The following is a 22,420-nucleotide window of genomic DNA, read 5'->3' on the forward strand; positions in this document are numbered from 1 at the left end:
CATGTTGGTCAGGCTGGTCTCAAACTCCTGGCCTCAAGTGATCAGCCTGCCTCGACCTCCCAAAGTGCTGGGATTACAGGTGTGAGCCACTGTGCCCAGGCTGGATTTTGGCTTTAAAAATAATATTCCCGGCCGGGCGCAGTGGCTCACGCCTGTAATCCCAGCACTTTGGGAGGCTGAGGTGGGCGAATCACGAGATCAGGGGATCGAGACCATCCTGGCTAATATGGTGAAAACCCATCTCTACTAAAAATACAAAAAATTAGCCAGGCGTGGTGGTGGGCGCCTGTAGTCCCAGCTACTCAGGAGGCTGAGGCAAGAGAATGGCATGAACCCGGGAGGCGGAGCTTGCAGTGAGCCGAGATCACGCCACTGCACTCCAGCCTGGGCGACAGAGCAAGACTCTGTCTCAAAAAAAAAAAAAAAAAAAAAAAAAAAAAAAAATTCCCTGAAATGGACTGTAGTTAACAGGGAACATTTAAAATGTATCTTGAAATAATTTGAAACTTAGAGAAAAGCTGCAAGAACTCCTGTTTTCTCTTTACCTAAATTCACTAATTTTTGACATTTGCCACAATCTGTCAAGAGATATTTTACTATGATTAAAATATCCTGCATCTTATCAAACCTCACTTTCCCCTTCTGCTAAAGATTTCACAATCCAGTGTTTATGATGATGGCTATAAAATGGTGATTTACCAGGCCAGGCGTGGTGGCTCACGCCTGTAATTCCAGCACTTCAGGAGGCCGAGGTGGGTGGATCACTTGAGGTCAGGAGTTCGAGACCAGCCTGACCAACATGGTGAAACCCCGTCTCTACTAAAAATACAAAAATTAGCCGGGTGTGGTGGTGCACACCTGGAATCCCAGCTACTTGCAGTGAGCCAAGATGGCGATACTGCACTCCAGCCTGGGCAACAGAATAAGACTCAGTCTCAAAAAAATAAAATAAAAAATAAATAAAATAAAATAAAATGGTGATTTACCAAACTCCATTCCAATTTCTCACATGGAGTTCTACTTCAAGGAAGAGCTCTTTCCTCTCCCAACATGTTTTAGGATCTTAATACATAATGACAAATAGTTTTATAAACAGCTGTAAATGTAGTGTCATCCATAATCTGTGAATATCAGCACATGATAAATATCATGTAAGCTGTTCTTTTTTTGGCTAATTAACTGGCAAAAAGATGCACTGTTGCTGCTTTAATTTGCATATCTTTAATAACAATTAAGGCTGAACTTTAAAAAATAAATTTACTGAATTTCACTCTCTCTAGCTTTCACATATACAAATTGTCGGCCAGGTGCAGTGGCTCACACCTGTAATCCCAGCACTTTGGGAGGCCAAGGCGGGCGGATACGAGGTCAGAAGATCGAGACCATCCTGGCTAACATGGTGAAACCCTGTCTCTACTAAAAATACAAAAAATTAGCTGGGGCATGGTGGCGCACACCTGTAATCCCAGCTACTTGGGAGGCCGAGGCAGGAGAATCGCTTGAACTGGGGAGGCAGAGGTTGCAGTGAGCCGAGATTGCGCCACTGCACTCCAGCCTGGGCGACAGAGTGAGACTCCGTCTCAAAAAAAAAAAAAAAAAAGAAAAAAAAAAACTGTCTCTTCATGTATTTTGTCCATTTACATAAAATCTAATGTGTTCCTTATTTATGTGTAGTCTTCACTGAATAATGGTATTAATTCTGTGATATCAAATACACATATTTTCTCTAGGTAGTATTTTGCTTTGTTTCACTTTCAAGTTTCTAACTTCATGCAGTAAAATATGCTGTAATTTTCTTCTGTGATTTATCTTTGGCTTGAATATTTGATAAATATTTAATTCCATTTTATTTTTCTAAAATAAAGTTCCATTTTACTCTAAATTTAAGAATATTTTAAAAATATTATTTAAGCCATCAGATTTACATTCATGTATTTTGAGAGTGGTCTAATTTTGTTTTTCTAGACTGACAGCTATCCAACCTTTCAAACACTTACTGGTTAAATTTTCCCTTTTTCAAAATATATGTTCATATGGAACAGGTTCCATCCATTGCTATCTACTCTGTTCTTGTCCAGGTATCTACTTTTAAAAATTGTTGTGGTAAAATAGACAGAACATAAAACTTACAGTTTTAGTAACTTTTCAGCATACCATTTAGAGGCATTAAGTACAATCACATTGTTTTGCAGACCATCTCCACAATCCGTCTCCAGAACCTTTTCCATCATCCCACATGGAAACTGCCCCATAAAACACTAATGCCCAGTTCCCAATCCCTCCTCCCAGGACGTACTCTTGACTTTTGTTTCCTTATATGACATTACATGTCAGGAAGGCTAGTTCCTCCTTTCAGTTTTCTTGTTAGATCATTTTATATTGCTGATAATTTATTTCATCAAAATGTATTCTTTAGTCTCATTTTGTAAAGTTCCAAGTAAAATCCTGTTCAGGATGTATTTAGGGAGAAGTGACTTCATTACAACATCTGGTTTTCCCATCCAATAGCATGTTACGTCTCATATTCAGATTATCTTTTTATACCTCTGAGCAGTTGTATGCCTCTTCCATATATATCACTCACATTTCTTTTTTAAAAAATTATTTATTTAGTTTTTTAGAGATGGGGTCTTACTACGTTGCCTAGACTGGTCTTGAACTCCTGGGTTCGGGCTGTCCTCATGCCCTCAGCCTCCTGAGTAGCTGGGACTACAGGAACACACCACTGTACCTGGTGCCACTCGCAGTGCTTATTAGGATTATTCTGAGATACCTTTTATTTTTGCTGCAATTATGATGGCAGTTTTTTTCCCTTCCGTTACATTTTCTAATTGGCTATTGTTGATGAACAAGTGCTGGATTTTTCTATTTTTATCTTGGACTTGGTCACTCTTATGAACTCTAGTAGTGTTTTAGAAATACTGAATATTGGCCGGGCATGATGGCTCATGCCTGTAATCCCAGCACTTTGGGAGGCCGAGGTGGGCAGATCACCTGAGGTCGGGAGTTCAAGACCAGCCTGACCAACATGGAGAAACCCTATCTCTACTAAAAATACAAAATTAGCTGGGTGTGGTGCTGTACACCTGTAATCTCAAATACTTGGGAGGCTGAGGGAGGAGAATTGCTTGAACCTTAGGAGGCAGAGGTTGCGGTGAGCCAAGATCATGCCATTGCACTCCAGCCTGGGCAACAAGAGTGAAATGCTGTCTCAAAAAAAAAAAAAAAAAAAAAAAAAAAAGAAAGAAAAACTGAGTATCATCAAATGTCTTTTTGGCTTATATCTCAACAGATATCTTTTTTTTTTTTTCTTTTGAAGTGGATTGCTAAGGCATATTATACTGAAGCTGCCTATATACCCATCTTGATCCCCTGTAAGGGCCTAGCCCTGCACAGGCGCTGGTGGTGGGTGATGCAGCCCTGCCCTGTCACGAAGGGAGCCCACTTGCTGGTAATCTTGATCAATTTGGTCCTGCTGAAAGGTTCTTGTATAGTATTGTTTTGTTTTGAGACGGAGTCCTGCTCTGTCGCCCAGGCTGGAGTGCAGTGGCATGATCTCAGCTCACTGCAACCTCCATCTCCTGGGTTCAAGCAATTCTCCTGCCTCAGCCTCCCTAGTAGCTGGGCTTATAGGTGCCCACCACCACACCTGGCTAATTTTTGTATTTTTAGTAGAGACAGGGTTTTGCCATGTTGGCCAGGCTGGTCTTGAACTCCTGACCTCATGTGATCTGCCCACCTCAACCTCCAAAAGTGCTGGAATTACAGGCGTGAGCACCACGCCCAACCAAATATTGTTGATTTCATTTATCAGCATCTTGCTTAAAGTTTTTACAATCAATATTCATCAGTAAACAGAGATATCATTGTTTGTGATATTTTAAATTAGGTTTGGTATTAGGGTTATTCAGTGTACGCCATAGCACAAATGGGAGAGGTTTTCTAGTTTTGTTTTTCCTCCTACATGGTGGGAAAGTTTAGATCGTGTGAGAGCTGCTCTTTTTGTTTAAGTGGAAAAGATTCTAATTAATTCATCTAGTCAGCAGTATCCTTACTCACCCCACCCCTAGCAACTTTTTGCTTTTCTAGGTGAGAACAGTTATTTTTGGAGAACTCCCTTAATTTCATCCTATTGTTCTGGGTCACATTTTCTACTTTTTTCTACTTCTTAGGCCAATATTTCTTTGTCATGTATATTGTTGCAGAAAATAATTCACAGGGGTTTTCAAATTCTTAGCATATAGCTGTGTGGTTTATTTGATAATGGAAACAATGGTCTTCTCTATTTGTCATCACAATGTCTTCCTCCTTCCCCCACTTAATTGCCTCCCTCTTTTCCTTGATGTAATCTGATATTTTATTAGTAGCCACTTTCCTCTCCCCTTATTTTGTTTTTACTTAATTTTACTTCTATATTTCTTACAACCTGTTTCCTCAATTCTTATTGTCCTGGACTTTTTACAAAATCCTAATTTTAATACTTGGTTATTTTATTTTCCCTTTGATCAATTAAACCATTTAAAGATGTGAATTTTCACCTTAGCATAACTTGGTTGCCACAGGTTTTGCTATTTGTATCCATCCACAGACACACACATTCAGTTTTTATTATTTTCTGAGAAAGCTATCATTGTATTTTTCTAAACTCCTTAATTCAATTGCTACCTTAAAAACCCATTAAAAAGTCTCCATTGGGATACATTCTTATTTCAATATATAATTAATTTCCAGTTTAATTTTATTGTAATTAGAGATCATGGTTAGCACAATGTATGTTTAAAAATTGTTTTTTAATTTAAATTTTAATTTTTATAAAATAGAGACAGGGCCTCATTATGTTGCCCAGACTGGTTTCAAACTTCTGGACTCAAGTGATCCTCCTACCTCAGCCTCCCAAAGTGCTGGGATTACAGGTGTGAGCCATGATGCCAGGCCGGTTTTAAAATTTTATAGAGATTTTTATCATGGTTTTCTGATTTTAGGATTTTTATAAATGTTTCATGATGCTTGACAGGAAAGCATATGATCAGCAGGGTAAAAGCTTGTACATATTTATTAATTATGCTGCTCTAAATAAATGTTCAAATTCTTCATATTCCCACATACTTTTTCTATACTTCATTTATCATAGGCTAAGACAGTAATTTCTGAGTTCTTAACAATTTTATGTATTTAGTTACATGTTATTTGATTCATAAAAGATCCAGAGTACTATGTCTTTGTTACTGATCATGTCTTCTGTGGATGTAAAATGGTATTTTTGGCTGTGTTCTAATTTCCCTTTTAATAAATCAAGTGTGTTTCCAGTTTAAGGCCATCATCAGGTAGTTATAGCAAAAAAATTGTTGAGAAGAAGGGGGACCAGACAGAAGAATTATAAATTAAATTAGAAATTATAATCCCACATTTGAAATCAGTAGTGTTCCCTATATGCTGTTCCAAATTGAAATGGTGGTTGAATCATCATCTATGTCATCAGTGAAGATGGACAGTGTGGGTGATCCACAAACAGGAATAATCTCAATCCACCCAGTATGGAATTAAAACATTCTGCAGAACATGACTTCCAAATTCCTATCAAAGAGCACACACAAGAGCAACCGTGCTCAGTAGCGGCACTGTGTGTTATCTGCTAGGGCTGAAGACCAAAGGTAAGATTAAGAATCACAGAATGGAAGAACGATGAACGAGTTGCTGAAACATAACGTCCGAGGATTCTTTTATTTTCAAGACCAGTTTCTATGTCTTCAATTAAGGCTTCTGTTTTTTTTTTTTTTTTTTTTGGGGGCCAGGGGGTAGTTTTGCTTTTGTTGCCCAGGCTGGAGTGCAATGGTGCGATCTCCACTCACCACAACCTCCGCCTCCCAGGTTCAAGCGATTCTCTGGCCTCAGCCTCCCGAGTAGCTGGGATTACAGGCATGGGCCACCGTGCCTGGCCAATTAAGGCTTTTGACCCTACTCAAAGGAATTATTTCAGGAAAGTATCTGATAAACTGAGTCCTCTGATATGAAATACAAAATGTATGAAACCAGAACACATACAGGGTGAAACTCATCAAACAGACTGTCTTATATATGCCTTCTGGAATAAAATGTGATAACAGGACTTTTCTAATTGCTTTTTCCCAAGTTATACATTCAGCTCATATATCACATAATATAGTATGGTTTCATAAATGTTTTGAAATAGGCTACAATAAAATTTAAACTATGCATTTAGGCCAGGCACAGTGGCTCATGCCTGTAATTCCAGCACTTTGGGAGGCTGAGGCAGGCGGACCACATGAGGTCAGGAGTTCAAGACCAGCTTGGCTAACATGGAGAAACCCAATTTCTACTAAAAATACAAAAATTAGCCAAGTGTGGTGGTGCATGCCTATAATCTCAGCTACTCAGGAGGCTGAGGCAGGAGAACTGCTTGAACCCAGGAGGCAGCAGAGGTTGCAGTGAGCCAAGATCAAGCCTCTGCACTCCAGCCTGGGTGTCAAAACGAGACTCTGTCTCAAACAAAACAAAACAAAACAAAATAAAACAAATCTATGCACTTAGCCACGTATACTTAGAAGGAAGCATAAATCAATAACATGTACCTAGATACATTCAAAAACTCATTTTAAACAATAGTTTCCATCTTATTTCCTGCCAAGTCCCCAACTTTTCCCTACCTTCTATTAGATGGCTCTAAGCAAGAAACTTAAAAATCAAACACAGGATAATTATCCTGAAAACTGATGCAATTCAACTATGACTCTATGTGGACATCAATACCCTTTGAGTGTTTCCAGATGCACAGCCTCACTCACAGAGGGCCCCATTCTTCACGCCATCCCACGGCTCTCATAGTTCATCCCACATTTGCCATGTGGGGACTGTTGTGTGCAGGGGAAATATGTGATATGAGAGAATAAGTGTTATGGAGTAATGACAACTGTGAACTCTTCTCAGCACTTCTATTATTTGGACTCTGATGAGAGCCATCTGCTCTCCAACTACACTACAAGTTCCTGAGAGCTGAGGCTGTGTCCTTAGTGCTCACAGGGAATAGCTCTGGGCTTTGTCCAGAAGTCCACAATCAGTGATATCGGACAAACTGACTCAAACCCAAGTTGTGACCTGTCTTGTCTATTTTACAGATGGCACCCCACTGCAGTCCCATTCAGGGAGACCTGCTTTAAGTGCCAACAAGCTACTTGTTGACCTGCTTTAAGTGCCAACAAGCTACTAAGACTACTCATCACCAGCTCAAAGGAAACAAAACTGGCCAGGCGTGGTGGCTCATGTCTATAATCCCAGCACTTTGGGAGGCCAAGGCGGGTGGATCACGAGGTCAGGAGATTGAGACCATCCTGGCTAATACGATGAAAACCCATCTCTACTAAAAATATAAAAAATTAGCCGGGCGTGGTGGCAGCTGCCTGGAGTCCCAGCTACTCGGGAGGCTGAGGCAGGAGAATGGCGTGAACCCAGGAGGAAGAGCTTGCAGTCAGCCAAGATCATGCCACTGCGCTCCAGCCTGGGTGACAGAGTGAGACTCCATCTCAAAAAAAAAAAAAAAAAAAAAAGCTATTTCAACTGGTGTGGAAGAGTTAGCCTTCAGCAGTCTTGCTTAAGTGTAGGTTAATCATTAAAAAGATGGCATTACATGTGTTTAAAAGCATTCCAAAAGACAACTGATGCCTGTAGAAAAGTCACAAGCCTGTGTCCTTGGAAAAAGAATGTATTTAGCGACATGCGTCTCCTCCACGCTCCACAGTGAATGGAAGTAACGTGGAGTCTGGGGAAGATGTTACTTTCCATTCCTTACAGTGTTGTATTGTTTGAAATATTTCGGTGAATATGTGCTTCTCTGGTAAGTTTTAAATAACCCACATTAGGAAATCACAATGAATGGGCGGCGGGCGCACCCGCACCTCTTCCTGCCTTCCTCCCCCATGCTTGCCAGGCGGAGCCAGGGAGGACGACGCTGGCTATGCTGTCCACGTGGGTACCTCAGCTGGGCTGCTCCCTGGCTGTGTAATCTCGGGCACGTTACTTAACTTTCCTTTGCCTCAGTTTCCTCATCTGTGAAGCTGGGGAAGGTTCTTGGGGAGACAGAGGGAGCTCATGTTCATGGCGCCAGTGGAGTGCTTGCTCCAGGCACCTTGGCCATGGTTGGGCACCACAATGGCGCTGATGGGGACCTGAAGGAGAAGGTGTGTGGCCTGAGGCGAAGATATGAATCCTGGATCTACCACATGTGGCCGTGTGCACATGGCAAGCGGCCCAGCTCTGAGGGAACCCAGTCTCCTCACCTGTGGACTGGGAGGGACAGTTCTGCCCCCACAGGCTTGCTGTGCAGAGGGGACGGCGTACCTCGGGTGTGGTGTGAAGCACAGTACCAGCACTCTCCTGATAATCAGTAAGTCGGGGGATTTCTATACAGAAACTTTGTGGAAATTGAAATATTTCTGTATATGGTAGCAAAAAAGGAAAAAACAAAACAAACTCTTTCCACTGAGGCTGATTCCTCATGTGCAAAGCCCCAGCTTTGAAACACGCTGCTGGGCCACTCCATATACTCTTGTGAGGGCCACCTGACCTGGGTGTTTGAAGCATGAAGCCACTTGCTTTTGCTTGGAGTTTTCTTTTAAACATATTGGCTGGAATCTTAAAATTGTGAGTAAATATAAACATGGGTGGCTATGTCTGTTATGAGGGCTCGTATATTCCTTCTGGTGCCGAGAACTCTGCCCCCATGCAGCAAACACCAGTTAGTTTTTCTTGAATGATACAAATGAATGAACCTAGGAAAAATCCGGAAGTAACTTTCGCTTTGTTGAGACTGGTGAGTGTGTCTACATACAGAGGCTCACCGGAGCTATTTTAGAAGTACTTGCAGATACTGGGCAGAGCAGGGTGATGAGACCTGGGCTCTGGTCCTCCCAATCCAGGTTCTGGTCCTCCCAACCCAGGTTCTGGTCCTCCCCACCCTGGCCACCTACGGATCACTCCCTGAAACTCCCAGAGCCCATTTCCTCTTCACTGGTCTTCAGGGCTCCTCCCTGCAGCTCCAACTTTCCACACCACGACCAGGAGCCCTCTCTTGTCCAGCTGTAGGTTTCAGAGCACTCCTCAGTGGTCGGTATCAGTAATTATCCCTCATGGGGAATTTATGGCAATACCGTCACTTTGAACATCATATAAAGAACAAAACCAGAAACAACTATGCCCTACAATTCCACAGAGATGATTTTGTTAATTGCTATTTCCACTGTCAACCCCCAGTCCCCTCAATGGCTGGACCAAGTGGCAGGCTCCCAAGTGAGCCCACAAGTATGCTCAGCGCACACAGGATGCCAATCAAACGTCACCATGGAAGCAGTGGGAGGGCAGCAGGCCAGTCTCAGGCAGGCCAGCCCTAGCATTCATTCTGCCTTGGAAAAGCCAGGTCTGAACAAGGGACGGTGGTGTCCTACCGAGAGGAGGATGGTGGAGGGGGCAGATGGAGAAAAACAAGGTCCCAGAGACCCAGAGAACCTGGAGACGTGTTTTGCACAACCATCTACAGAGCCCTACAGCTTCCCTCGCATGCGGTCCGGTGGCCCTGACCCATCCCAGTGGCCTGGAGAAGGCCTCCCGGCTAGCAGGGGCCTACCTTGCAGTGTGTGGTGCTGACTGGAAGCCCAATGTTGGAGGCGATCACCACCGTGAAGGCTGAGGCCAGCTCGATCGTGAAGCCGCTGCGGAGGGAGCATGAGACACGTCACGGGCGTCCTCTGTATCGCCTCCCTGACACCCCGCGGGTGACAGAGGCTCGCCAGAACATTCTCTGGGGCGACTGCTGACTGCTGACTGGGCAAAATCAACTTTAACAGAACAAGAGGCCGCTGCTCAATGAGAGCGATTCCCACCAAGGCTGCGTTTTCCTGTGCACGGCCCCCAGAAGCCTGGCTTTCTGATACCTTTCAAAGACCACACACTGGGCCAGACATTCCTGCTGTGCAGTAAGATAGTAAATCAGTCATTTCTAAAACGCAAAGGAAAAACTATGCTCTCATTTAAAAAATGTGTACTTATTACAAAAGAGTGTATTTTTCTCAGATTACGAATTTTTCTTCAAATCAATCTTCTAAAATATCTTTTATTGAAATGATTTTCAAGTGAGAACTTAAAATTGGAAATTTATATAGGAGGCTCACTGGAGCTATTTTAGGTTTCTCTGCAGATGCAGGGCAGAGCTGCGTGATGAAACCTGGGTTCTGGTCCTCCCCACCCTGGGTGCCTTTGGATCACTTCCTGAAACTCCCAGAGCCTGTAGGAAAAGGAAACTTCCCGTATGTTTTAAAAAGACAGAGATTTCCTACCACAGGTGGCTCCAAATTTTGGTCATGTTCTGAAAGTTCTGGAAGTTCCTTTAACCCCTGATGCAGCTAAAGGTTATGCAGTTGAGAGACCACATTTAAAGCCTCCAGAGCTCACCCATGATGACAGGGGGCGCCTTGCTGTCTGGCAGAGCAAGAGGAAAGTAACCCCAGCAGGGGGGTTGCTGAGAGCTGGGGTGGCCAGAGAACTTTCAGGAAAGGCCAGCCTGGGGGCCTGCTTAAGTCTGTGCCCTCCCTGCCCACCTACCTTTGGCCCCCGTGCTGGCTAAGGGTGAGCTGCTTCTCTTCTCCCTGCCTGCTCTGCTCTGCTACCCCTGCTTGTCTGCCCTTCCCACTCCTCATCTCAGGGACCCTGTGGCCGGGGGCCGGGACACAGTGAGGGAGGGCAAGGATAGGTGGCATGGTAAGTAGGGCCATTCTTGCCCACTGTCCCCTCCTCCCTGTGACTCGCTGCCGACTGCCGGTGCTGAGCAGGTTGTTCAGACACAGAAGGGCAGCTCTACCCAGGCCTCGGATGACAAGACCTGCCCTTCCCGTCCACCAGCCCAGGCTTACCTGGACGGCGTGATAGGAGTGAGGTCTTTCCCCATGGTCTGAATCACTCTTCTCCCCCAGACCCAGAGGCCTGTGCAGATTCCAACTCCTCCATAAAACAGCAGCCAGACGGGTGTAGCTGCTTCTTGCATTACTCCGCCTTGTTTGTAAATCAGCCACAAGGCTACCAGGGGACCGATGGCATTACTGGGAAAAATAAAAAGAGAAAAGATTAACTAAATATGCAAGTGGCATTGTACATGATACAGGTGACTTTGTTTTATTGTGCTTCATTTTATTCACTTTATCACACTCCACAGATATGACGTTTTTTCTGTCTTTTTTTTTTTTTTTTTTTTGAGACGGAGTCTCACTCTGTTGCCCAGGCTGGAGTGCAGTGGTGTGATCTCGGCTCACTGCAACCTCCGCCTCCCAGGTTCAAGCGATTCTCCTGCCTCAGCCTCCCGAGTAATTGAGACTACAGCTGTGGGCCACCACACCCGACTAATTTTTGTATTTTTAGTAGAGATGGGGTTTCACCATGTTGGCCAGGCTGGTCTTGAACCCCTGACCTCGTGATCTGCCCACTTTGGCCTCCCAAAGTGTTGGGATTACAGGCATGAGCCACTGCACCTGGCCTTCAGATACGACGTTTTTTTTTTACGAATTTGAGGTTTGTGGCACCCCTGCATCGAGCAAGTCCACTGACGCGATTTTCCAGCGGTATGTGCTCACGTCATGTCTCTGTGTCACATTTTGGTAATTCTCATAGTATTCCTGACTTTTTCATTATTATCATATCTGTTAGGATCTGTGATCAGTGATCTTTTATGTTACCATTATAATTGTTTTGGGGTGCCATGAACTGTTCCCATATGAGATGGTAAGCTTCACTGATAAATGCTATGTGTGTTCTCCCTGCTCCACTGACCGCTCACTCCCCTGTCTCTATCCCTCTCCTCCTGCCTATTTCCTGAGATATTGCTATATTGAAATTAAGCCAATAAATTACCCTACAGTGGCCTCTAAGTGTTCAACTGAAAGGAAGAGTTGCATGTCTCTCAGTTTAAATCAAAAACTAGAAATGATTAAGCTTAGTGAGAGGAAGGCATATCAAAATCAGAGATAGGCCAAAAGCTAGGCCTCCTGGGCCAGTTAGCCAAGTTGTGAATGCAAAGGGAAAGCTTCTTGAAGGAAATTTAAAGTGCTACTCCAATGAACACATGAATAATAAGAAAGCAAAACAGCCCTAGTGCTGATATGGAGACAGTCTAAGTGGTCTGGATAGAAGATCTAACCAGCCACAACATTCCCTTAAGTCAAAGCCTAATCCAGAGCAAGGCCCTAGTTCTCTTCAGTTCTGTGAAGGCTGAGAGAAGTCAGGAAGCTAAAGAAAAGCTGGAAGCTAGCAGAGGTTAGTTCAGGAGGTTTAAGGAAAGAAGCCATCTTGATAGCATAGAAATGCAAGGTGAAGCAGCAAGTGCTGATGGAGAAGCTGCAGCGAGTTCTCCAGAAGATCCAGCTAAGATCACTGATGAAGGTGGTTACAGTAACAATAAATTTTCAATGTAGAAGAAACAGTCTTCTATTGGAAGAAGATGCCAGCTAGGACTTCCATAGCCAGAGAGAAGGCAATGCCTGCCTTCAAAGGACAGGCTGACTCTCTTCTCAGAGGCTAATGCAGCTGGTAACTTTAGTTGAAGCCAATGTTCACTTACATTCCAAAAATCCTATTGCTCTTAGGAATGATGCTAAATCTACTCTGCCTGTGTTCTAGAAATGGAACAACAAAGCACATCTGTTTACAGCATAGTTTACTGAATATTTTAAGCCCACTGTTGAGACCTACCGCTCAGAAAAAAAATTAATATTTCAAAACATTACTGCTCATCGACAATGCACTTGGTCACTGGAGAGCTCTGATGGAGTTATGCAAGGAGATGAATGTTGTTCTTCTGTCTGCAAATACAGCATCTGTTCTGCAGCCCATGGATCAAGGAGCAATTTGACTTTCAAGTCTTATTTTACTTAAGATATACACTTTGTAGGGCTAGAGCTGCCATAGATAGTGATTCCTCTGATGGGTCTAGGGAGTCCATTGAAACCTTCTGGAAAGGATCCCCCATTCTAGATGCCATTAGAACATTTGTGATTCATGGGAGGAAGTGAAAATACCAACATTAACAGGAGTTTGGAAGAAGTTGATTCCGACTCTCACATATGACTTTGAGAGATACAAAACTTTAATGAAGGAAGCCACTGTAGATGTGGCGGAAACAGCAAGAGAACTGGAAGTGGAGTCTGGCGATGTGACTGAACTGCTGCAATCTCACGACAAAACTTGAACAGATGAGGAGGTGCTTCGTATGGATGAGCAAAGAAAGCTTTTTGAGATGGAATCTACTCCTGGTGAAGATGTTGTGAACATTGTTGAGATGACAACAAAGGATTTAGAATATTCTACAAACCCACTTGTCAGAGCAGAGGCTGGGTGTGAGGGGACTGACTCCAATTTTGAAAGAAATTCTACAGTGGGTAAAATGTTATCAAACTGCATTGCATGCTACAAAGAAATCTTTTGTGAAAGGAAGAGTTAATTGATGCGGCAAATTTCATTGCTGTCTTAATTTACGAAATGGCCACAGCCACCTCAACCTTTAATCACCACCACCCTGATGAGTCAGCAGACATCAACATCAAGGCCCAGACCCTCCATCAGCAAAATTATGATTTGCTGAATGTTCACAGGGTTGCTAGCAGTATTTTTTAGCAATAAAGTATTTTCAAATTAAGGTATGTACATTGTTTTTTAGACACATTTAATGGACTACGGTACACCATTACAGAAACATAACTTTTCTATGTGCTGGGACACCAAAAATTTCATGGGTATTGTGAAACTTGTTTTATTGCAGTGGTCTGGAACGGAACCCACAGTGTCTCCCAGGTATTCCCGTACATGGTGACTTTTGTCTTGAGCATAGCTCATCTTGGTGTATTTGAGGTTCATCTATATCATCTATTCATGGTCAAAATGATTTTTTTTTTAAATTTTGGTAAAAAGCATAACATAATATTTACCATTGTAATCAATCTTATTTATAGTTCAGCAGTGTTAAGTATATTTACATTGCTGTGAAACAGATCTCCAGAGCTTGTTCATCTTGCGAATGTGAAACTCTGTACTCTTCAAACAAATTCCCACTGCCCCTCCCCACAGCTAATGGCAACCACCATCCTACTTTCTAGTTCCAGGAATTTGACTGCTGTAGACAGCTCACAGAAGTGGAATCATATTTATCTTTTTTTTGAGACAGAGTCTTCCTCGGTCGCCCAGGCTGGAGTGCAGTGACATGATTTCGGCTCACTGCAACATCCGCCTCCCGAGTTCAAGCAATTCTCCTGCCTCAGCCTCCTGAGTAGCTGGGACTACAGGCACATGCCACTACGCCTGGCTAATTTTTTGTATTTTTAGTACAGATGGGGTTTCACTATGTTAGCCAGGACGGTCTCGATCTCCTTACCTCATGATCCGCCCCTCAGCCTCCCAAAGTGCTGGGATTACAGGCATGAGTAGTATTTATCTTTTTGTGATGGTTTATTTCACTTAGCCTAATGTCCTCCAGGTTCATCCATGTTACAGCAGGTGACAGGACTTCCTTCTTTTTTAAGGCTAAATAATATTCCACTGTATGCACGGACACATTTTGTTTCCATTCAGCTGTCAGTGGACATCTGGGTTGCTCTCCCCTCTTGCCTATGACAAACGGCAGTGCTTTGAACATGGGGTATAAATATCTCTTTGAGACTCTGCTTTCAATTCTTCTGTATGTATACCCAGAAGCAGGAATGCTGGATCATAGGGGAGGTCTGTTTAATTTTTTGAGGAGCTCCATCCTGTTTTCCATAGTGGTTACACCATTTTACACCCCTACTAACAGTGCACAGGGTTACAATTTCTCTACATCCTTCACAACACTTGTTACTTTTTTTTTTTTTAAGTGGTAGCCACCCTAATAGGTGTGTAATTTATTATTATTTTTGAAACAGAGTCTCCCTCTGTTGCCCAGGCTGGAGTGTAGTGGCGCAATCTCACCAGGGTGGAGTACAGTGGCACAATCTTGGCTCACCACAACCTCTGCCTCCTGGGTTCAAGTGATTCTCGTGCCTCAGCCTCCCAAGTAGCTGGGACTACAAGTGCCCAGCACCAGGCCTAGCTAATTTTTGTATTTTTAGTAGAGGTGGGGTTTCATCATGTTGTCTAGGCTGGTCTTGAACACCCAACCTCAGGTGATCTGCCCACCTTGGCCTCCCAAAGTGTTGAGATTATAGGCGTGAGCCATCGCGCCCTGTCTATTAAATTAATTGATTTTTTTTTTTTTTTGAGACACAGTCTCACTCTGTCATCCAGGCTGGAGTACAGTGGTGCGATCTTGGCTCACTGCAACCTCCACCTCCTGGGTTCAATTGATTCTCCTGCCTCAGCTTCCTGAGTAGTTAGGACAACAGGCATGTACCACCACACCTAGCTAATTTTTGTATTTTGAGTAGAGATGGGATTTCACTTACCATGTTGGCCTGGCTGGTTTTGAACTCCTGACCTCAAGTGATCCACCCACCTCAGCCTCCCAAAGTGCTAGGACTACAGGCGTGAGCCACCATGCCTGGCCAAAATTAATTTTTTAAACAACCAAGTTCACAACACAACAGCCAAGTTATTTTTTTCTTCCTTTTTTCCTCAAATTTCTATTTTCTCTGCCACCCCCTGCTGCTGGTACTAACATTAGCTGCCAGTTTGGGACAGACTGTCAGGCCCCATACTATGGGTGGCAACATTTTGCTAAGCATCCATTCCCACAGCTGCCCTGCACAGCGGGCACTGTTGCTCCCATCTTACTGACAAGGAAACCGAGGCTAGGATCCCACCTCTGAGGTGGCAGAGTGGGCACGGCCCAGGCTGCTTCAGGCCCTCCTGCATGGGCTTCAGTCCCTTCACTGCTTATGTCTGTCAGGCCCCTGGAGCCCATGCAGGCCCTGAGGTGCTCTTAACAGCTTCCCTGGCTCTTGTCTCCTCCCCCCAGCCAGCTGTGTAGACTGGGTGTCACTGAGTCACTGGAACTGGCTTCCAAGTTGGCTTTGGTCTCGCTGTGTGACCCTGAGCATGAGATCCCATCTCTGAGAGATGCCCACCCCGGCTCAGAAGGGTGTTAGAGACGGGGTGGGATAGGCCATGGCAGCTCAGTGATAAGGCCTTGGAGCTCAACCTCATGCTGAATGCATGGACGCCTCTTCTCAGATGACTTCTAGAATGGTGCTTTCACTAGACACCCTCCCTGCTCCAAAGCCCCAGAATAGTCCCCACGCTGCAAGCAACTGCTCGGAATTCTACAGTTACCCCGAGCAGCCACTGCCTAGATGCTTCCTTTGAAATGAAACATGGTGTGTGTGAATGTGCATGAGTCCATGTGTGAGTGTGTGTGTGTGTGTGAGTGCATGTGTCAATGTGCATGTGTGTGTGTGCATGTGTGTGAGTGCATGTGTGAGTGTCCATGTGTGAGTGCATGTGTGTGTATGCGTGTGTGTATGCATATCTGTGTATGCATGTGTGGTGTGCGTGTGTGAGTGTGTGTGTGTATGCATGTGTGCGTGTGTGTGTCTGTGAGTGCATGTGTGTGTATGCATGTGTGAGTGTGCGTGTGTGTGTATGCGTGTGTGAGTGTGCGTGTGTGAGTGCGTGTGTGTATGCATGTGTGTGAGTGTACGTGTGAGTGCATGTGTGTATGCATGTGTGAGTGTGCGTGTGTATGCGTGTGTGAGTGCATGTGTGTGTATGCATGTGTGAGTGTGCGTGTGTGTATGCATGTGTGCGTGTGTGTGTGTGTGTGAGTGTGCGTGTGTGTGAGTGCATGTGTGTATGCATGTGTGAGTGTGCGTGTGTGTGTGAGTGCATGTGTGAGTGTGCGTGTGTGTGTATGCGTGTGTGAGTGCATGTGTGTGAGTGTGTGTGTATGCATGTGTGAGTGTGCGTGTGTGAGTGCATGTGTCAATGTGCATGTGTGTGCGTGTGTGCAGCTGAGTGTGTGAGTGGGAGAGAGTGTGTTGTGACTTTTCCATGAATATGTTTTTCTCATCTCCCTAACTGGCGTTTAAACTTCTAATGGATGGGGGCCCAGTTTCTAGTGCTCTGCCAGTGCCAGGCCTTCCATCAAGAATGCTTGATGATGAGGAGGAAGCAGGACGGTGTGGGGCAGACAAAAAGTTACTAACATAGGACACAGCATGCTATCTCCAAGAAAATACCAAATAAAATACCACAGAAACGCCCATGTGATGCTGAGCAGAACATAAGATGGCCAGGTTCGTCTGCAGCAAAGAGCAGAGATGCAGCTGCATGTGGGGAGGCGTTGTGTGCAGCCCATGGGGAGTCACTGACTGCAACAGAAGATGACAACGGCACAGTGCCCTGAACCGTCAGTGGCTGACCATGACCGTGACAGCACAAGCAGAAACGGACGAAAACCGAGTGAGTGGGGAGCACCATCCTGATCATGTTACACAGGGGAAGCCTGGGAGGTTGGGACTCGTTTTCCCGCGTTTTACAGATTGGGAAACAGAGACTTCAGAAAAGCAAGTGCCTCGTCTAGGGGTAACACAGCTGGAAGACGACAGCAGAGACCCAAGCCACCCTGCTTCCTGCACACCAGGCCTGGGCGTGGGGTGGGGCGGGTGGGGTGGGTGGGGTCAAGGTTGGAGGGTCATATCCGCCTGTCACTACACACTCATTTGCAGGATGCCTGTGACATTACCATGTGGGGTGACCTGCAGGCTCAGGTGGCAGCTCCAGTGGCTGCACCATGCAGTGGGGAGAACTAAAGCCCAGGAGAGGGGTGGAGCCTTCTCACTGGGGTTAAAGATGTCACTGAAGGATGGCTGGGCGGGGTGGCTCACACCTGTAATCCCAGCACTTTGGAAGGCTGAGGTGGGCGTATCACCTGAAGTCAGGAGTTTTTTTTTTTTGTTGTTGTTGTTGTTGTTGTTTGAGACGGACTCTAACTTTGTTGCCCAGACTGGAGTGCAGTGGCCGGATCTCAGCTCACTGCAACCCCCGCCTCCTGGGTTCACACCATTCTCCTGCCTCAGCCTCGCGAGTAGCTGGGACTACAGGTGCCTGCCACCACGCCTGGCTAATTTTTTTGTATTTTTAGTAGAGAGGGGGTTTCACTGTGTTAGCCAGGATGGTCTCCGTCTCCTGACCTCGTGATCCGCCTGCCTCGGCCTCCCAAAGTGCTGGGATTACAGGCATGAGCCACCGCGCCTGGCCGACGTCAGGAGTTTGAGACCAGCCTGGTCAACATGGGGAAACCCCGTCTCTACTAGAAACAGAAAAATTAGCTGGGCTGGGTGGTGGGCGTCTGCAATCCCAGCTGCTTGGGAAGGCTGAGACAGGAGAATCACTTGAACTTGGGAGGAGGAGGTTGCAGTGAGCCGAGATCACGCAACTGCATTCCAGTCTGGGGAACAGAGTGAGACTCTGTCTTTAAAAAAAAAAAAAAAAAAATTAACATTAAATCACTACCTAGTCCTACAACTAGCATCCTGGTTCGGCACACCTTCTTGCTGTTTCCTCTGTCCCTGCGCTCCGCCTCCCGCCTGCCTGCCTCGCTGCCCCAGCGCTTCTCACCCAGGTAACCCATGTTACCTGCTCAGCACCCAGCCTGGCCTGTCCTGAACTCGGGTGTACATGGCCGCTGTATGCTCAGCCTGAACAGCAGCATCGCTCCCTGGCTGCATCCAGGGCCTCGGTCATCCCTAACAGACAGCAGCTCCACTCTCGCCTTTGCCAAGGCCACGGCTCCAGTCTTGGCAGCTGCCTCTTTCCTTCTTCTCTCATATCCGCGTCCAGGCCATTGTCCAAAGCCAGTGCCCCTGTCAAACGTGCCCTGTGTGGCCCCCGTCAAATGTACCCTGGTGGCCCCTGATCACATTTCCACTGCTCCCCTCTCGAGGTGAGACCTTCCTTCCTATGTCCATCGGCCATGCGCTCTGCATCCACGACCCGCAGACCGGCGACCTCCTAGCTCATCCTGGAGGCGCGCATCTTGTGCCCGCCTCAAGACTGCACCTGCCGTTTTCCTTCCTGCTAACCCCGTGTGGCCGCCCCTGCACCTCCGTCACCGGCCAGCTCTTCCCTGGGCAGCCCAGGTCGCATTGCCATCCCGGCGGCTCCTGCCCCGAGTCTACCTACCTTACTTTCCTGTTAACACTTCTCGCTGTCCCGCACACAATGCTGACTTATGGATCTGTCCACCACCGCCTGTGCACCCCTACCCCGGGCAGGGGCTTCCATCGGTGCCGTTCACTGCTGGATCCCGGCACCCGCACAGCGCTGGCCCCTGGGGGAGCCTCAAGGACCGTTGTTGAATGAATGAACACACCCACCTCACGTCATTGCCGCCGTGAGCAAACGACCCGAAACAGGCGGTGAGGACCTGCAGGAAATGGAACAGGAGATGCACCTCGGGCGCGTCCTTCTCCTCCTTCTCCTCCTCCGCAGGGTCCTCTCGTGGCTGGTCAGGATCGGCCAGCTCTGACGCCAGCTTCATCTCCACGCCGCCCTCCTCCGCCTCGATCTCCGCCTCTGCCACCGCGTTGCAGTAGCTTGAGTAGCTGTCGTAGCGCAGCCTCTTCTTGGAGTAGGACACGGTGTCGCCCACCAGCTTCTCGCTGTCCTCTGGGGCCGATGAGTCCGCGGCTCGGAAGGTGGCGTGCACTGGCAGCCCGCAGATGGCTGCGGTGTAGCAGGTGTAACTGTTGTTACGGCGCAGCAGCCTGTAGTTGCTTTCCTGGGCCGGCTTCTCCTCGGGGCCCCTGTCGATGTGGATTTTGTGCAGCAGGTCTTTGTAGAGCCCCGAGTCTTTGTGCACGGTGTGGTACACATGACCGTCGCTCCTGGTGTGGCCGTCGAAGCCGAAGGTGCCGTTGGAGACGGGCGATTTCACAGAGCCATGGGTCATGGACAGGGTCCTTCCTGAAAAGGGTTAGAGAAGGTCTCATTTTCCAGTCTCTTTTTTTTTTTTTTTTTTTGAGGCGGAGCCTCGCTCTGTCCTCAGGCTGGAGTACAATGGCGCCATCTCGGCTCACTGCAACCTTCGCCTCCAGGGTTCAAGCGATTCTCCTCCCTCGGCCTCCTGAGGAGCTGGGACAAGGGCGACACCATGGCCATCTAACTTTTTTTTTTTGTATTTTTAGTAGAGACGGGGTTTCACCATGTTAGCCAGAATGGTCTCAAGCTCCTAACCTTGTGATCCGCCCGCCTTGGCCTCCCAAAGTGCTGGGATTACAGGTGTGAGACAACGTGCCCAGCCCCAGCCTTTCAAATATAAGCGAAGGAAACACTCTTCTACTATTTCATGGCACTTATCTCCGGAAGGCTGGGGATGACTTATTAACATATTCTTTCTTTTCTAAGTTGGCCATAAAGGACATGTAATATGGTTACCACTAAAAATAATAATAATAATAAACGTGAAAACATACAACAAAAGGGTAAAACTAATAATGTGGTATTTTCAAAACATCTTAAGTTCTGCTAAAAAGTGTCTTCCAGAAATTACTATGGCACTTGGCACTTTTTTTTTCTGTTTCTAGAAACCAACACAAGGAGAATGTTAAGAAACTCATCTTAGAAAAACTTCATACTTGAGACAAAACCCACTTCATGTAAGGTAGATATTCCAGGTGCTTCTGTTTTGGTTTTGTTTTTAGAGACAGGGTCTCAGCTCTGTCACCCAGGCTGGAGTGCAGTGGTGCAATCATAGTTCACACCAACTCCTGGACTCAAGTGATTCTCCCACCTCAGCCTCCCAAGCATCTGGGACTACAGGTGTGCACCATCATCCCAGCTAATTTTTTAGGTGCATCTTAAAAGGTCAGTCATGACTGTCAAAGGCAGTATCTGAGATGAGTCAGGCAAAATGAATTTGCCTTCTCTGGGCCACATCTGAGACTGCACCTATGGCAGGCAGGTGCCAGAACCCACCGGGGCTGGCTTCGGTGAAGCTGTGCTCCCCGGTGCTGCCCACAAACACTGAGAGTCTAAAGGACACAGAATGGTCTGGATGTTTTCTTTTCTTTTCTTTTCTTTTTTTTTATTTGAGATGGAGCCTCACTCTTTTGCCCAGGCTGGAGTGCAATGGCGCAATCTCGGCTCACTGCAATCTCCGCCTCCCAGGTTCAAGCGATTCTCCTGCCTCTGCCTCCCGAGTAGCAGGGATTACGGGCGCCCGCCACCATCCCCAGCTACTTTTTGTATTTTTAGTAGAGATGGAGTTTTATAGTGTTGGTCAGGCTGGTCTCGAACTCCTGACCTCTGGTGATCCACCCACCTCGGCCTCCCAGTGTTGGGATTACAGGTGTGAGCCACTGCACCCAGCCAGTCTGGACATTTTCTAAGGTTTCTGTGGTTCGATGGTGGGACCACCTCCTTGGTTACAAATTTAGCTTTCTCTTTGCATCTTCCATAGCAAGCTGGGTTAACCGATGTTCAGCAATTTGGTAACTCCTGGGGCATGGAGATCTGCATAAGTAGCTGAGTGGGTGCAGCACAGACATACAGTGTATGGCCCCAGCGCCTCCGGTGAGACTATAAACAGCTCTTGGAAGAAATCACAGGACAAGAGTGAGCCTGCTCTGCTGACTGGAATGGTTTCCTGAGGCCTCCCTAGCTTCTGGGTTTTCTCAAATTATAAAACCGGGGGATCCTTTTGTGCATTAAAACCAGATTGCCCACAGCCAGGCCCAGCTGGTCCTCCCCAGGGAACTTCTCTGTGCTGCCACGGAACCAAAGCTCTCCAGGCACATCTTACCGTATGCAGCCCGAGGGTGGCTGCCCGCAGAGGTGCCTTCTGAGGTCCCGGACGTCTCCCCTGCTGCTCCCGTGAGCGGGATGGTGCTGTCATCATTCGCCTTGGCACCTGGTAGCTCTTTAAATACTGGGGACTCTGCTTCCTGAACTTTACTGAGGCTTTCATCAGATACTCGTGATAAAGCACCTTCTTTTTGTAATTTGTCTAAAAAAAAAAAGTCATTCCGAACATTCTGGAAGAGAATTCTTATTATTGAAACATGAATATTAAAAAGTGAATCTGTATCTTTATGCTTTAGCACTGATTTTGGAAAAAACAAAAAAAGTTATAGCTAGATAGAAAAAATTAAGTCGAAACCAGGTGTGGTGGCTCACATCTGTAATCCCAGCACTTTGGGAGGCCGAAGCAGGTGGATCACCAGGTCAGGAGTTTGAGACCAGCCTGGACAATATGGTCAAATCCTGTCTCCACTAAAAATATAAAAATTAGCCAGGCATGGTGGCAGGCGCCTGTAATTCCAGCTACTTGGGAGGCTGAGGCAGGAGAATCTCTTAAACCCAGGAGGCAGAGTTTGCAGTGAGCCAGGATTGTGCCACTGCACTCCAGCCTGGGTGACAGAGCGAGACTCTGTCAAAAAAAAAAAAAAAAAAAAAAAAAAAA

The 22,420-nt window shown here is 46.2% G+C and overlaps 1 protein-coding gene and 1 long non-coding RNA gene across 5 annotated transcripts in view; one reads left to right on the forward strand and one right to left on the reverse strand.

Annotated features, from left to right (window-relative positions):
• LOC111544091 overlaps positions 1-1,398 on the forward strand; it is a 10,982-nt gene extending 9,584 nt beyond the window's left edge. The window contains exon 3 of the long non-coding RNA XR_002732035.1: positions 1,281-1,398. This is a non-coding gene — a long non-coding RNA (uncharacterized LOC111544091). The remainder of the gene's footprint in view (positions 1-1,280) is intronic.
• The window catches only part of SLC20A2 (solute carrier family 20 member 2), a 125,320-nt gene that overhangs the window by 2,274 nt on the left and 100,626 nt on the right, over positions 1-22,420 (reverse strand). For all 4 annotated transcript variants that reach the window (XM_023214446.2, XM_023214448.2, XM_023214447.2 and 1 more), the window contains exons 7-10: positions 21,761-21,964; positions 19,335-19,923; positions 10,917-11,102; positions 9,635-9,719 (exon numbers count right to left, since the gene is read on the reverse strand). In XM_023214446.2, the coding sequence (XP_023070214.1) occupies positions 9,635-9,719; positions 10,917-11,102; positions 19,335-19,923; positions 21,761-21,964 (1,064 nt within the window). The remainder of the gene's footprint in view (positions 1-9,634; positions 9,720-10,916; positions 11,103-19,334; positions 19,924-21,760; positions 21,965-22,420) is intronic.

The sequence above is a fragment of the Piliocolobus tephrosceles genome, chromosome 7 (assembly GCF_002776525.5).
Source record: "Piliocolobus tephrosceles isolate RC106 chromosome 7, ASM277652v3, whole genome shotgun sequence".
Classification (NCBI taxonomy): domain Eukaryota; kingdom Metazoa; phylum Chordata; class Mammalia; order Primates; family Cercopithecidae; genus Piliocolobus; species Piliocolobus tephrosceles.